Below are 16766 nucleotides of genomic sequence, written 5' to 3'. Positions count from 1 at the left end.
TCTTAGAAAGAAAGATCTCACTCAGGAACTATAGGGAAAATTGACGATATTTTAAATTGTCGAAAATTCTCCACACCCTCATAATTTCAAATGAGAACTTTCATCAATGGCCGAGCGGCGGGTTCAGCCTTGCCACTTCATCAGACTTTCCAAAGGAGGTAGGATCATGCTAAAGAGATAGAGGTGAAAGCATCTTGGAGAGAAAGAGTGAGTGAGTTCCTGGGGAGCTGAATCAAGGACATGCCTTAGAACTGAACAAAGGAAAGAACAGACCTTCACATTCAGAATTATAGTTGTAAATACAATTTCCAATTAGAAGCATTGATGTCTAGAGATCAAGATCATATAATATAACAAATCAAATGACAGAGACCATATAAAACAAAACCACAAAAGATAATTCATAACAATCAAATTGTCATAACAATGTTGATAAACCTGCCCATGAACCAAGCATCTGCTTTAACATTCTTCACTCTACACAATAACTTTGTGGTTTGGTTTCTTATCCATAAAATAACAATACCGGCTAATATCATGATGCCATATTTATTGCTTCCCTGCATTTGGCTTATACATCTGATGAAATAAATGGGTAGTCTGTATATCCAACGACTGGATCCGAAATGTAGAACGTATCTCTGTTATATTTATTAAGAGGAGCATCTAATTCGAATCTTCGAGGAAGGTCAGGGTTAGCCAGAAACAAGCGTCCATATGCCACCAAATCAGCATAACCGTCAGCAATAGCTTTGTTTCCTTCTTCTCTGTCATAGCCCCCAACGGCGATAAATGTTCCCTTGAAAACATTCCTCATTGGAAGAAGACTATGAGGTGTTACAAATTTTTCACCTACTTTCACCATCCTTGGCTCCACCATGTGGCAATACAAGATCCCAAACTTGTTCAGGGAGTTTACCATGTAAAGGCCAAGAGCCTCAGGATTGGAATCCCCTGATTCCATATAGTTTGCGTAAGGGGAGAGCCTTATTCCAACCCTATCAGCTCCAACTTCATCAACTACAGCTTCAACTATCTCTAGTGCAAAACGGCATCGGTTCTCTAGGCTACCGCCATACTTGTCAGTTCGATCGTTGACTTGGTCCTTCATGAACTGATCAATCAAATATCCATGTGCTCCATGTATCTCAACACCATCAAAACCTACATAACAGAGAAAAATAATAAAATTGTTTTCCTGTTTATTTCCTGAGTGAAGAGTAATTTAAATACACTCATAAACTCTCAACTCATTCCCAGAAGTGGTGGGATGTTGGCAGCTAGTAATCAAGGTAAAGCCTAGACAAACAGCTTTTTAGTTTTTACACATTCATCCAACAGAATCAAGTTAGAGAATGAAAACATGCAATACAGCCATGAAAAAAAGGATGAAAGGCCTGTAAATCGTAAGTTTGCTGGCAAATTATAGGGAGGCAAAAGCAGAAGAATAGTGATGTTATCCCAATTGCATATGTACAAGTGGACTGAGGAAATTAGGAAGATGTTTTCATATAGCTGATCTACAAGATAGTTCCATAAAACCTAAATATTACTTGTGGAGTGAGCCTAATGTGAACTAGTTTATTTTAGATTTATACTTAATATGGCCGTCCTGCAATAATATCATCTCCTTGGGTGATTACTCGACAACTAAAATATGAATGATTGACACAGTCTGAACCCTGAAGCATTAGTCATGTAAGAGTTTATGGATTTCCTTGAATTTATAAATTCCTTTAGATGATTCAGAGTTAGTTCTGAAGATCTTTAAAGAGTTTGCAGTTTCCATTCTTTTTCATATGAGAAAATGGAATTATAATGTTCTAACTTGTCATTTTGGTTCGAATTTGTTTCCTTTTAAGGTTCAAATTGGTTTTCATTTTCTTTTCTGTTGGTTAGACTAGGTACCTTCTTGCTTTAATCTTTGTGAAATGCACAATCTCTTAAAATAGTTTTCATAAGAACTTGATGCTCGGGATCATTCACAGGCCATAATATCTGAGGTCCTTCTGAAGATCATAACTGTACAATAGTTCTAGAGATACATTTTTTTTGGGGTTCCCACTTCTCATATCAGAACTTGATTTCTGGATCCTAGTACCTTATCTAGAGGCTTGGTGCTGGGTCTGTTTGTAAGGAGGTTTCTCAATAGAACGTAGAACTTATATGATGACTATATCAAACAGGAATTAGCAAAAAGGTATTACCAGCTTCGATAGCATTTCTAGCAGCAAGTCTAAAATCATTGATGATCGAAGGTATCTCCTTTGTCTCTAATCGCCTTGGAGGGGAAAATTCAGCAACAGCAACACCATCTGCTCTCACTTGAGGAGTCAATGGCTTGTCAGTACACGATATTGGAGCTTGCCCATTAGGTTGAAAACCTGCAGCAGACATTCGGCAGATTAATTAAGCCTTAACATGATATAATTTCTGAACTAGTGTAGTTCTTCAAGAAGATTGATATGGTATAGCAATTAGATTTCCAGTCAACGTCATGGACATTTTATCCTGTGACATTCAGAATTTGATGCGTTATTTCAGAAACCATGTCATGATGGTATGAATTAAGTCGCACTCAAGGTTCTATAGGATAATAGGATCTTAAGAAAGTGATACTAATAGTTTCCAAGTGGATTAACCTATCATGGAAAGCCCAAAATTGCAGATTATTTCCTCAGCTAGACAAAATTATGGAACATCACAAAAAACTAAACTCCAGAGAGGAAAAGGAAAGGTACCATAGTTTGAAACTCTTCCCACATGCCAAATCTGACAGAAGAAGATGCCTCCTTTCTCATGAACGGCATCTACGATTGGTCTCCATGCTTCCACTTGCTCCTTTGTCCAAATACCAGGAGTATCTGGGTACCTTATATGATAGACATGCAAGGAATAGACGATAGTCTCCATCAAGGTATGTTCATCATCTTAAAAAATGACTACTGTCTATTAATCTTGTAGTATTGTTTGCATCAACATAGATAAGAAATTAAATCACTGAAAAGGTTTTCCAAACTCACCCTTGTGCAGTGTCAGAAACTCCAGTGGCCTCGGCAATCAGTAAACCGCCTTTGGATGTCCGTTGAGAGTAATACAAGACGGCGTGCGGCTGAGGGACGTTGCCGTAGGACCTTTGCCTTGTTAATGGTGCCAGAACTACTCTGCAAAGGTTCATACAAGGATATCTTAAAACAAGAACTATATTGGCCCAACAAGATTAGAGTTTGGCTGCTATCCTTTTTTGTCCCAATTGGGTCACTACTTCCAGGATAAATTACATTAATTTCCTATCTATGTGAATTATTCTTAAATTGCCTACCATACATAGATGACAGTGGATTTTATAGAAACTATAAAGAAAAAGATAAACTTCTATAGAAGCAAAAATAATAAATAAACCCACTGCAAATACCATCAAAGATGGGTTCTTGGATGAAACGAAAGATGGAGGAGGTTGGCTACTGACCTGTGGGAGAGATCGAACCTCCCCATTTTGTAAGGAGAAAGGAGAGGAATGCTATCCATCGCTCAGTTCGGCAAGAGGAGGAGGAGGAGGAGGAGGAGGCAGGCAAACTATAAGTAGGAGTTAGAAAGAGAAGAAAGAGAAAATAAAACGGACTTCTTTTCCCACATATCAACTTTAATAGGGTAGGTTCCAATTCTAAAGCAGCCATACCCTGATCTCGACCCATGGTCAAATCCTCTCTCATTCAAAGAAGAAAAAAAAGGTCAATGATTTCTATTGGGCCGATCTCAGAATCCAACTCTAATTGTTGTTTCTTCTGCTGCCTCTCGTTTTGTTCTTGGTGCGAGTTTTGGCGGCTGGAGTGGAAATTTTCACGTGGTCAAGAAAACTCGGGGTTCTGTTGGTTTATATGGAGTTTTACCGCGGATTTTAATCCATTCTGGGGCTTCATCTTGTTCTCTGTTCAGATAACGAGAGGAGCCAATTCGATCTTGGTCGTGGGTTTACTGCTCGATTTCATGGCCGGTAGGCATATGCATAACTTATGACCGTTTAAACTGGGAGACTATAACAGCCTCGTTTATTATTGTGAGTACTTTCTACCCTCCTACCAGACTACCAGTGCGAGCTGATCTCATTAAGATCGGTCTGGACCCTTTAGTGGATGTTAGCCACCTCATCAATGACGCGTATTCTTTGATCTGAGCCCATTGGATATCAAACTCTTTGTTGGCTTTATCTCCAGTGGGAAGCTAGTTCCCAAGTTCTTGGTGGGAATCCAAGTAGGTGAGACAACTTGATTTGTTGTCTACTTAGATTTAGCACCCTAATGACCTTTATTGTCTCCTCCTCTCCCTCCTTTTTCCATTTTTTAGATTCTATTGTTGTGTTATACCGTAGGTTTATGGTGGTGGGACTATTGTTCCACTAAGGCCTCTTGCTGCGCTTCTTTGTGGTACTGCCGATGATGGCCCAAGAGGGAGACTCGCTTCCAAGGTCATCGCTCTACCTACTCCACTCCTAACTTTGCATGAATGTTTGAATCTATGGTTACTTGTTTGATGCTTTGTTTTATTATAGTTTCCTTTGTATTCAATAAGTATCGGGCTTGTATAGGGGTGAAAACGGGTCGGATTAAGTCCGACCCGACCCACTATCCGATCCAGATCGGATCAAATACGGATAGAAAAATCCTATCCGATCCGGATTCAGATACGGATACGGATAGCCATTTACAAAAAATGTCCGGATTCGGATCTGAATACGGGATAGCCTTTTAGAAAAAAAAATCAGGATCTGGATACAAATACTGGTATAGTTGATTTTATCGCATACAGATTTGGATAACGGATATCTGTTTACCCGCTTAATAAATACCCAACTAAACCCTACCCTCTATCTCTCATCTATTCACCATCTCCCCCAAATCTCCTCGATCCACGTAGCCATCACGGCCCGCCGCCTCCATCTAAAATCCATCATCACCATCACCGCCCTCCCTCCTCCGGCCCTCCCTCGTCGAGTTCGGCTCTCCTCCACCGGCCTCACTCCACGGGTCCTTGATCCACATCGCCATCACCGCCCTCACCGCCCACCGTCTCCATCTAAAATCCATCATCGCCATCACCGCCCTCCCTCCTCCGGCCCTTCCTCACCGAGCTCGGCTCTCCTACACCGACCTCACTCCACGGGTCCTCGATCCACATCGCCATCACTGCCCTCACCGCCCGCCGCTCCATCTAAAATCCATCATTGCCATCACCGCCCTCCCTCCTCCGGCCCTCCCTCGTCGAGCTCGGCCCTCCTCTACCGGCCCTCCTCCACGGGTCCTCCCTCCCTCCACCGGCCCTCCCTCCACGGATCCTCCCTCCTCTACCGGTCCTCCCTCCACGGGTCCTCCCTCCTCCATTGGCCCTTCCTCCACTCCACTGGTCAGGTACTATCATTCATATCCATTTAAATTATGGATTTGAATATCTAATAGCCAAATTATGTGATTTTTTTATTTGAGATTTAATAAGTTAATAACTTAATGTTTTTCATTCAGGGTTCTGTAATAAACAGCACATGTAGTAATAATTGGATGGAGGGATGCATGAATTCTATTGCTATGCCTCCTCTCAGATCTAGAGAGAAATTTGAGGAAATCTATCATGTTATCTTGATTCTGGACGATCGGGAAAACTTTGGGTTAGTATGACATAGTAAAGATATTACTAATTTACAATCATTGGTTTATACACATTATGTTTGTTTAAAGTCTATAGTTTTTTTTTGTTTTCTTTTTGTACCATTACTATCTTTTTGCCGATGAATTAGTTCTCAAATATTGTAAGTTTTGTTCAAATTGTATTTGAATGATTTTAGACTTGATTGATATTCGTAGTAAGTTCATATTGATTGTTTAAAACTTGATATGTATTCGTTTAAGATCCAAATTTTTTTCCGAAAACTATCTGATCTGTATCCGAAAACTATCCGATCCGTATTCAAAAATTATCTGTATCTATTTTCTTAAGATATGGTTTTTATTTTTACTATCCGTCAAATATCCGTATCTGAATCCGTATCCGAATAAAAAAATATGAATCCGGATATGGGTTGAACACTATCCGATCCGTATCTGATCTGTTTTCCCCCTTAGGCTTGTATCAGGAGTCACTATCGTACCTCTCCTTTCTTATATATTGGGTTATAACTATGTGCTTGAAGTCTACTGACTTTCTTTAAAAAAAAAATAGTCATGAGAGAGAGATTCAAACTTTTCAACCTGAACAAACTGGCACAAAGTCCAATTAAAATTGGTTCGAAAATATATGGTCCAGTCTTTGAAATCAAGAAGAAATGAAATCAGACTACTTAATATAGCAATTTCATTCATATTCTGATTCCATATGATTCCTGATCTACTCTTATCCCCTCTTGTGCACTGTTTAGAAGGACTACTCCTTACAGAAAGTCAATCAGGTCATATTTGTGCTCCACTTCAATTGGAATTGTGAATCTTGATTATTCTCCTATGAAGTATTCACAAGTCTGTTGCTCGGGTAATTCATCAAGTACAGATCAAATTAAGTTCCATTTGATACATGAACAAGCATCCTGAATAATCCAACAGATAATTACTGTATGCTTTACAAGAATATCTTCATAAGTACGAAAGTTGAGAAATGGGTAATCTGTATATCCAACAACAGGATCAGAGGTGCATTAGCTCAAATCTTTTGGGCAGATTAGAATTAGCCAAGAACCATTTACCATATGCCACCAAATCTGTATAACCCTCAGCCACAGCTTTGTTTCCTTCTCTCTCTTTTGTAGCCTCCTCTAACTATAAAAGTTCCTTTAAAATGGTCCCTCGATGAAATTTATTACCAAAAGGAGATTTTCTTTTTGTACCTGAGCGATCATGTTATAAGTCAATAGTAAAACTTTTATTCATAAAATACTGAACAGTTTAGTGGTTTACATGCAGAGTACTCAACGTTTAACAAATAAAGTGCTTAATATATTATGTAGGAAATATAAAGTATTTTTTATTTTTAATAAAATGTTGAATTGTTCAGTATTTTATAAATAGTAAAATCGTTGAATAATTTAGTAGTTTAAAATTTTATATAAAATTTAAACTATTAAATTATTCATTGGTTTCACTATTGACTTATGAAATGACAGTTAAGCTGATCAAAAGAGGCCTCCATTAGTAGTAAATTTCATCGATAGCTAAAATGGTAAAACAAATTCTGAGGAGTCCCTTTTTTGTCAAAAACTCAAAAGATTCTTGGCAATAAAATTAAGTTGTATCTGACGTCAATAATTACTTGTGAAAAAAAGCCTTCTTGGTGGGCAGGTGCATGCATGACTTTGCTGTTGATACGAGACCAAGTAAACTAAACAAATCAAATGACAGAAACCATACAAAGCAAAACCACAGAAGATAATTCATAATAATGCTTTCTTACACTTGACTTAAATATCTGATGAAAGAAATGGGTAGTCTACATATCCAATAACTGGATCAGAAGTGTAGAAAGTATCTCTGTTATATTTATTTAGAGGAGCATCTAATGACCTTGTCCATGAACAACAGAAGATAATTCATTACAATGCTTTCTTACACTTGACTTAAATATCTGATGAAAGAAATGGGTAGTCTACATATCCAATAACTGGATCAGAAGTGTAGAAAGTATCTCTGTTATATTTATTTAGAGGAGCATCTAATGACCTTGTCCATGAACAACAGAAGATAATTCATTACAATGCTTTCTTACACTTGACTTAAATATCTGATGAAAGAAATGGGTAGTCTACATATCCAATAACTGGATCAGAAGTGTAGAAAGTATCTCTGTTATATTTATTTAGAGGAGCATCTAATTCGAATCTTCGAGGAAGGTCAGGGTTAGCCAGAAACAAGCGTCCATATGCTACCAAATCAGCGTAACCATCAGCAATAGTTTTGTTTCCTTCTTCTCTGTCATAGCCCCCAGCAGCGATAAATGTTCCCTTGAAAGCATTCCTCATTGGAAGAAGACTATGAGGTGTTACAAATTTTTCACCTGCTTTTACCATCCTTGGCTCCACCATGTGGCAATACAAGATCCCAAACTTGTTCAGGGAGTTTACCATGTAAAGGCCAAGAGCCTCAGGATTGGAATCCCCTGATTCCATATAGTTTGCATAAGGGGAGAGCCTTAGTCCAACCTTATCAGCTCCTACTTCATCAACTACAGCTTCAACTATTTCTAGTGCAAAACGGCATCGGTTCTCTAGGCTACCGCCATACTTGTCAGTCCGATCGTTGACTTGGTCCTTCAGGAATTGATCAATCAAATATCCATGTGCTCCATGTATCTCAACGCCATCAAAACCTACACAATTCTATATGAATAGTTGCAAACCTGTATGAATAGAGATTACCATGCATGTGGTGCTCGGATATGCGCCTATATTATGTGCTGGGTTGGGTTGTCTTCCTTTCCTAAATGAATTCTTCATGCGGATTACCATAACTATCAACCAACATTCAATGCTACGTGACTTGGATTTCTCTTAAATTAATAAATATGGCCACCCTGCTACAATATCACATCCTCGGGTGATTTACTCAGACAACTAAAATGTGGAATGATTGACACAGTCTGAACTCTGAAGGGTTACTCATGTAAGAGTTTATGGACTTCCTTGAATTTTAATTTTCCTTTAGATGATTCAAAGTAGCTCTGAAGATCTTTAAAGAGTTTGCAGTTTCCATTCTATTTCATATGCGAAAAATGGAATTATAATGTATTAATAGGTACTTGTCATAATGGTTCAAATTGGTTTCCATGTTCTTTTCTGTTGGTTATTCTAGGTATACTTCTTGCTTTAATATTTGTGAAATGCACAATCTCTTAAAATAGTTTTCATAAGAACTTGATGCTCGAGATCATTCACAGGCCATAATATCTGATGTCCTTCTAAAGATCATAACTGTACAATATTTCTAGAAATACCTTTTTTTGGTTCCCACTTCTCATATCAAAACTTGATTCCTGGATCCTAGAACCTTATCAAGAGGACATTCTGCTGGGTCTCTTTGTAGCAGAACGTTGAAGTTATATGATGAGTACCTCAAACAGGAATTAGCAAAAAGGAACTCTTACCAGCTTCAATAGCATTTCTAGCAGCAAGTCTAAAATCATTGACGACCAAAGGAATCTCCTCTGTCTCTAATCGCCTTGGAGGGGAAAATTCAGCAACAGCAACTTGTGGAGTCAATGGCTTGTCAGTACACGATATTGGAGCTTGCCCATTAGGTTGAAAACCTGCAGCAGAGATTCGGCAGATTAATTAAGCCTTAACATGATATAATTTCTGAACTAGACCAATCCTACAAGCAGATAGATATGGTATAGCAATTAGATTTCCAGTCAACGTCATGGACATTTATCCTGTGACATGCTGAATCATCTTCCGAGATCATTCATTGGTTAAGGGTGACACTTTTGTGCCACTATATATATATATATATATCAGAATTTGATGCATTATTTCATAACCATGTCAAGATCGTACTCAAGGTTCTATAGGATAATAGGATCTTAAGAAAGTGATACTAACAGTTTCCCAGTGGATTAACCTATCAAGGAAAGCCCAAAATTGTAGATTGTTTCCTCAGCAAGACAATATTATGGAACATTACAAAAAACTAAACACCAGACGAAAAAAAAGAAGTACCATAGTTTGAAACTCTTCCCGTATGCCAAATCTGACAGAAGAAGATGCCTCCTTTCTCATGAACTGCATCTACGATTGGTCTCCATGCGTCTATTTGCTCCTCTGTCCAAATACCAGGAGTGTCTGTGTACCTTAAATAGACAATAAGACATGCAAGGAATAGTCTACATCAAGGTATGTTCATCATTTCATAAAATGACTACCGGCTATTTATATTGTAACATTGCTTGGATCAACATAGATAAGGAATTAAATCAGGTAAAAGGTTTCCTTATAACTCACCCATTTGCAGTGTCAGAAACTGGGGCGGCCTCGGAAATCAGTAGACCGCCTTTGGATGTCCACTGAGAGTAATACAAAACGGCGTGCGGCTGAGGGACGTTGCCGTAGGACCTTTGCCTTGTCAATGGTGCAAGAACTACTCTGCAAAGGTTCATACAAGATATCTTAAAACAAGAAGTATATTGGCCCAATCTTCTATAAAGCCTTGGTGAGATCCTTTTTGTCATAATTTGGCCAGTACTTCCGGGATGAATTGCATTAATTTATTATCTATGTAGTTAGCCTTAAATCACCTACTATCCCATACATACATAGGTGACAGTGGATTTTATAGAAACTATAAAGAAAAAGAGACAAGATTTCTATAGAAGCAAAAAAAAATAACAAAATAAACCCACTACAAATACCATCAAAGATCGGTTCTTGGACGAAAGGGAAAGATGGATGAGGTTGGCTACTGACCTGTGGGAGAGATCGAACCCCCCCATTTTGTAAGGAGAGAGGAGAGGAATGCTATTCATCGGTCAGTTCGGTAAGAGGAGGAGGCGGCGGCGGGCAAACTGTAAATAGGAGTTAGAAAGAGAAGAGAGAGAAGTTAAAAATAACTACTTTTCCCACATATCATCTTTAATAGGGCCGGTTCCAATTCTAAGGCTACCATACCCTGATCTCGACCCATGGCCAAATCATCTCTCATTCAACGAAGAAAGAAGGTCGATGAATAAAAGCAAGTACGTCAACTATGATCTCAGAGTCCAACTGTAATGGTTGTTTCTTCTGCTGCCTATCATTTTGTTTTTGGTGCGTTTGTCAAAATCCTAACCATCCTATTAATTTATCAGTGGAATAAATTTTTTTTATAAATAATTGGTTTGTATCGAATCGGTGTTTGCTGGGTAATTTGCAGTAAAAAACCTTCTAGTTTTCTAACCGATAGAAATAACCTTCCCCCTCATTTATCGAATTATAAATTCAAATATTTTTTTACTAATTTAGACTAATTTATCTTTTTAATTTCAATGCGTATATTATTAAAAATTAGAGTGTACCTTTTATATAAGCGATGCATATAAATTATATAGGTGATGTGTGATATTTTTTTTTTTAATTTTGATGCATACATCGTTGAAAATTGCAGCGTACATCTGCATAGGTGACGCGTATATATTACATAAGTGATGCATTACGTTTTTTTTTTAAATTAGAGCGTACCTTTTGCATAGGCGATGTGTGGCCTTTTATTTTAATCTCGATATACATTTTTTTGAAAATTAGAACGTATATTTTGTATAAACGATGCATATAAATTACATTAGGTGATACATGACGTTTTTAGGACACTATAGTCTTTTTAGAATTTGTTAGGACTAAATCAGTAAAAAATGCTCGAAATTGTAATTTGATAAATGGGGGGCCTATTTCTGCCAATTAGAAAACTGAAGAGGTTTTTGCTGCAGATTGCCCGTGTTTGCACTCCAATGTCAAGTCATCAATGGAGTTGTTAGAAGAGTTCAAAGGGAATTCATGTCTAAGTGTGTATCTCAGTGAAATTAATTAAGAGTTGTAAATCAAAACTATATTGAAATTGGATGCAAAAAAATAAACCAAGCAAACTTCATGTAGGAAGGAATGCATAGTAGAAGAGGAATTACATAAACAAGAAGCTACAATGAATAAGAATAATTGAACTTATCCTCTTTGTATTCACATAGTATGGAAACAAATCATGAACCAGAGAAACCTTACGAGTGGGGTTCTTATGCCAAGGGTGGGGGAGCTTGTACTTGGCCGAATCAACCTAGCCCAAGCTCCCTCTTGTTAAGAACCTTGGGAACGTTTTTGGCAACGAGGGCTAGCCTAACAAGACATAAATCCCTAATAGATAGCCCACACTCGTCTTTTGGTTGGGTTTTTGTCTCCCATCCAAGGAGGTGCAGGCAAGCAGCCCTGTCTAGGTGACCATAAAAACTGACGGACGAGTTTAGGAATCCGATCAACAATAGCAAGAGGGATCCAAGTAGATGAGAGGAGATGCACCGGGATAGGATTAAGCATCGAATAGATAAGCGTCAGTCTACCCACCTGGGTAAGACAGGAATGCTTCCATCCCGCAAGATGTTGGTCAATGGGGGATAGGAGCTCTTCATGATCATGAATGAGCAAGTATTTCAGAGATATTTTTGCCCCAGGTACTTGAAAGGGAAATTGTCAATGCTAATTTTGAGAATACCTTGGAACTCTCTAATCAGGTTGGGGGGCAGAGTGACGGCCAGGAGCATCTCCGATTTGGACAAGTTAATGCGCATGTTGGTGATATTCTCGTAAGTCTTAAAAATATCCACTAGAGCTCTACAAGAGTCACAGTCAACTATCATAATAATGAGCAAATTATCAGCATATATAAGGTGACTAATAGAAAAATTGTTGCCCTTGACAAATAGTTTGATACGCCCAAGAGTGATTGCCTTATGCATAAGACTGGAAAAAATCAGCGAAACGATGATGAAAAGATACGAAAAAAGAGGGTCGCCTTGGCGAATACCCCTTGCCCCCAAGAATGAGATGGGGAGCTATTGACAAGAACAATGTAAGAAACTGAAGAAATGCAACAAAAAACCCAGTCAATAAAATGTTCAGGAAACCACATACGGAGCATAGCCTCCTGGATCAAACTTCAGTTAACTTGATCATAAGCTTTCTCAAGGTCAACTTTAATCATGACATACTTTTCTTTGCCGACACTAGTGAACATCGAGCAGGCTAGTTCATATGTGAGAACAATATTTATCATGAATATGCCGACTTGCCACAAAGATGGACTACAAAGAGGAAATAATCTACGAGAGCAGAGGTTTCATCATGTTGGATATAAACTTAGCTAGTACTCAATAAACCACGTTGCGAAGGGAAATCGGACGATAATCCACCACCCTGGAGGGGTTTGGAACCTTTGGGATAAATGTGAGAAAAGTTTGGCCCCAGCTTAGGGGAATCACCTTAGTTTTGTGAAACTGTGTGATAGAGGAGACCAAATTTGCCCCAACAGTATTCCAATAGGTACAAAAAACACTCAATTTGGAAATCATTCGGGCTGGGAGCTTTCCCAGCCGGTAGAGACCAAATCGTCGATTTCACCTCGTTCATAGAAAAAGGTTTAAGGAGCTCATCATAGCAGCCACTACCAAGACTAGGGAGGGTCGGTCAAGTGATATGAGACTCAGAATCAATCTCAACGTTTGCCCACAAGGAGCGATAAAAATTCACAAAAGCATTTTTGATAATGATCGGGTCCTCAACAGAGGGCAAATTAGCAAAATCCAAACTCTTAATACAGTTCCTATTATGCCAAATTTTAATAGATAAGTGGAAGAATCTATAATTATCATCCCCCATCATGAAGCCATTTAGTTCTAGCTTTGCTTTGCCACTTAAGACTAATTTGTCTAAGTAAGGCCACACATCGACAATTCAGACTAGCCAAGGTTCAACTCTCAAGGGGTGCAAGCACTCTTTAGCCTCTAGATGCAAAATGGCGGCCTTAACATCAGCAAGATTAACCTCAAGTTTGTCAAGGCAAGAACGGTTCCACACTACGCAAGCAACCAGCAATAGGTTCAAGTGAAAGTCGATGGGGGTCGAGTTGCGAGCAAGCGAGGCTTGGCTGTTCTAAATGGAATTCACCAGAGTCTTAACCTCCTCGTATTCTAACTAGAACTGCTCAAACATGAATGGGGGTCGACCCGACCTTTGCACTTTACCCAAATGAATCAAGAGCAGAGCATGATCAGAGGTAATGCATAGGAGATGATCAACAAAATATCAGCACAATAGTCCGAGAAAGCAACATTAACAAAAATCCGATCAAGCATGACAAGAACCCTAGAATTATCATGCATGTTATTACACCACGTAAATGAACAACCCTTAAACCCGGAGTCAATAAGGCCAACGGAGGACAAAAAGGAGCAAACAACTCGAATAGAATAGCTGAGATGAAAAGGGTTAACCATCCAAACTGCATAAAAAAGCTACCGAATTAGGGTGATCAAGATGGGATTCAAGGAGAATAAATAGATTAGGAACATGATTATTTAAAAAGTGTTGAAAGGAGGACCGCTCTTCTCATTTGGCAATGCCATGGTAATTCTAACAAATCAGCTTCATAAAAAAAATAGTGGAAGAGGTTTGTTCCAACTCGACAGAGTCGTGTATCGCCACATCATTAGCCTCGGAACGAGCATACTAGGCTCGACCGACTAATCAATCCCTAGCATGCGCTTGAATCTCATCGAGTAGGCTCTCGGGCAAAGTAACGAGGCCACTTTGATCGAGGACGACGACTGTCTAGATTCCTCTACCTTTGCCTTAAGGATTGTTGTGTCGGCCTAACGATTAAATCCGAGTCAGGAGGCTCCTCTGTCATGTCCACATTCTGCTGCAAGGCTTGAGCCTTGGCACACTCTAAGGCCGTGGTGGCCCAAGCGATAAGGTCCAAATGCTCAGGCGAGGGAGAAGGAATTTATGACTAGCTAGGGGGGAATCTGAAGACATTAGGCAGGATGGTCTACTGTCAAGCAGACCCAGGTGAGCCCAAGGAGGGTGACTCAAGAGGCATGTCCGGGCCCAACAAGACCAATGGAGAGTCGATCTGGTTGAGGCCAAGAGGGGCAACATGGGTTTGATCTAAATTCATAGGTGTGGCTTTTTCTTTTTTTTTTGAAGCCAAGGAGCTGTTATCAGCTATATATTACTAAGTTGCCGTCGCCTTTGCTGCATTGGTAGCAATAAGATTACATAGTTCTGGGGGGGGTGTCCTGTCCGATTACAACTACTATAACCGGAGGACACGCTAGCCCTAGCCGCTGCCCAGTCAGCTACAATATTGCATTCCCTCCCTACGTGTACGAACCTAATCTCCAAAAATTTCTTTCCTAGATTGAGGCATTCATGCACCATGTTCCTGATGCGCCAAGGGCTATGCTCCACCCTATTCAAACTTTTAATGGCCTCCTAGCAGTCTGATTCGATAATCAGTCTGCTATCTCTGTTGGCCACCCTCAACCCCAGCCTGATTGCTCATAGCTCCGTTTCCAAGGCCGAGTGCCCCGGACATGGTTCCCACACCGCCTGGACGAGATCTCCATTTGCATCTCGAATAACCGTCGCTGCACCTCCTTGGCAAGCTCCCATAGTGATCGCCCGTCTTGTGTTGATCCTGAGCCACCCTTGCTGAGGTGGTTCCCACCACTTGTTGTTTCTCTTTGCCTTAGGTTGATTTTTCTTTGTTGTCTGCCTATGTTCATTTGCTAAGGCTATTGCCCTCCTCACCACTACTGAAGATGGTGCCACCCTTCCACCAAATACTACCGCATTCCTCTGTCTCCAAATTGTCCACAAGGTGCAAGCTATCACGCCCTTGATCTTCAAGTCTTCGCATTTGTTCGCTTTCCAATCTTTAGTTATCCAATCCGAATCAATCGAGGAGCTCTCTATTCCCTCGTTCAGCCTTAGTACCTCCCAAACCTCCAGGCTATACCTGCAAGTATATAGGAGGTGATCTGCCGTCTCCTGAAACAATATGCACATAGCGCACCACTCATCCGTTCCAATGTGGATGTAATGGAGGTATGCTCTCATTGGTAGCCTACCCCAGAACAGCTTCCAGCAGAAGGTTATCATCCTTGGAGCCACCAGTAGTTGCCAAAGAGTCTTCCACCCTTCCCATTAGATCTCCTGCTGAGGGTGTAGGAAGGTGTATATAGCTTTCATTGATGGCATTTCCCTTGGGTGCGGCCACCAAATCCACCTATCTTCAATGGTGGTGGCACCCATGGGGAAAGTAGATATCTTGTAAGCCAGGTCTGTACCCGTCTCCTTGCATAGTCTCTCTATGGTCCAGTGTTGATTGCCAATGATGTCCGCCACCTTCAGATTTTCGTCCATTAATGACTCTGCGAGAACCCTAGTTTGTCTGCTCCACAGAACCTCGTGAGTCCAGGGGTCATAGGCTGCTCTCGTGGACCTGCCATTACTGACCAGAATGCGGCAGCCCATCTTCAGTTGGTTTGCCGTGCGGCTTAAAGCTCGCCACACCCAAGATGCGTTGGCAAGACACTTAGTTTCCCAAGGGTGCAGTCTTCCATACTTAGCATCCAAGAGCTTAACCTATGGAACTTGTTCTTTGTTAAGGACCTTGAATACGAGCTTGCCGAGATGGGCAGTTCTTGCATCTCTAAGTCTTCTAACCCCGAGGCCGCCTTGCCGTTTTGCAGTTGTGATCATTTCCTAGTTTTAGAAGGTGCAGGCCGCGGTTGGCATTGCTTTCCCAAAGGAAAGCACGAGTTTTTTTTTTGTCATCTCATCAAGAGGTGCATCAGACAGCCAAGTACTTCCAAGCCAATATGCCGCAATCGACATCAGCATTGCATTGATCAAGGTTAACTTGTCAGCTTGAGAGAGGAGCTTCCTTTTCCAGCTTGCTAGTCTCTTGTCGATGCGCTACACCATGGCTTGATGCTCCTTAACCTTCACCCTCTTACCCGAGATTAGCACCCCTAGGTATTCATAGGCGTGGCTGGATAAGCAAGGCCCATCGAGCCCAAAGCAATTGTTGAAGGATCAACATCACAGAGGGTCGCACAAATATGGGACGTTTCGGCATCGGGATTGGTGGGAGCAGGACTAGTCGGACCATTTTCCTACTGCCCAGCTCTGTTAGGCCCTCCTTTGGGCCCCCACCGCTTATTATCAATATAAATCTTAGCTTGTGTGGCTCGCAAGGTTACATTGGCGT

At 40.3% G+C, this 16766-nt stretch overlaps 2 protein-coding genes across 3 annotated transcripts; both read right to left on the bottom strand.

Moving 5' to 3' along the window:
* Positions 1-377: 377 nt before the first annotated feature.
* Positions 378-3626, bottom strand: LOC140795422 (putative 12-oxophytodienoate reductase 11). The gene is made up of 5 exons (XM_073147963.1): positions 3470-3626; positions 3024-3164; positions 2742-2872; positions 2208-2384; positions 378-1164 (listed from the first exon to the last, which is right to left on the bottom strand). The coding sequence occupies exons 1-5, from the start codon at positions 3526-3528 to the stop codon at positions 572-574; spliced, it is 1101 nt and encodes a 366-aa protein (XP_073004064.1). The 5' UTR covers positions 3529-3626; the 3' UTR covers positions 378-571.
* Positions 3627-7494: 3868 nt separating this feature from the next.
* LOC140795423 (putative 12-oxophytodienoate reductase 11) lies at positions 7495-10776 on the bottom strand. Of its 2 annotated transcripts, XM_073147965.1 has the most exons (6): positions 10637-10776; positions 10436-10533; positions 9974-10114; positions 9692-9822; positions 9118-9279; positions 7495-8343 (listed from the first exon to the last, which is right to left on the bottom strand). In XM_073147965.1, exons 2-6 carry the CDS (start codon positions 10492-10494, stop codon positions 7751-7753), a joined length of 1086 nt encoding a protein of 361 aa, XP_073004066.1. In that variant the 5' UTR covers positions 10495-10533; positions 10637-10776; the 3' UTR covers positions 7495-7750. The 2 variants fall into 2 exon arrangements, with proteins under 2 accessions (XP_073004066.1, XP_073004065.1); XM_073147964.1 differs by lacking the exon at positions 10637-10776 and having other exon boundaries at positions 10436-10591.
* Between the last annotated feature and the right edge of the window lie 5990 nt (positions 10777-16766).

This window comes from Typha latifolia, chromosome 9 (assembly GCF_019914945.1).
Source record: "Typha latifolia isolate L0001 chromosome 9, TyphaL0001v2, whole genome shotgun sequence".
In the NCBI taxonomy this organism is placed as follows: domain Eukaryota; kingdom Viridiplantae; phylum Streptophyta; class Magnoliopsida; order Poales; family Typhaceae; genus Typha; species Typha latifolia.
Note: the sequence above shows the minus strand (reverse complement) of the source record. Positions and strands in the feature narration are given on the sequence as shown.

Bases quoted from the DNA above. Each gene is read 5' to 3' on its own strand.
- LOC140795423 (XM_073147965.1), bottom strand. From the start codon at position 10,494: ATGAATAGCATTCCTCTCCTCTCTCCTTACAAAATGGGGGGGTTCGAT. The intron at 9,280-9,691 runs GTACTTCTTTTT...TCTCTGCTGCAG, and splicing joins GGGAAGAGTTTCAAACTATG to GTTTTCAACCTAATGGGCAA. The intron at 8,344-9,117 runs GTAAGAGTTCCT...AGAATTGTGTAG, and splicing joins TAGAAATGCTATTGAAGCTG to GTTTTGATGGCGTTGAGATA.
- LOC140795422 (XM_073147963.1), bottom strand. From the start codon at position 3,528: ATGGATAGCATTCCTCTCCTTTCTCCTTACAAAATGGGGAGGTTCGAT. The intron at 2,385-2,741 runs GTACCTTTCCTT...TGTCTGCTGCAG, and splicing joins GGGAAGAGTTTCAAACTATG to GTTTTCAACCTAATGGGCAA. The intron at 1,165-2,207 runs GTAATACCTTTT...TCTGTTATGTAG, and splicing joins TAGAAATGCTATCGAAGCTG to GTTTTGATGGTGTTGAGATA.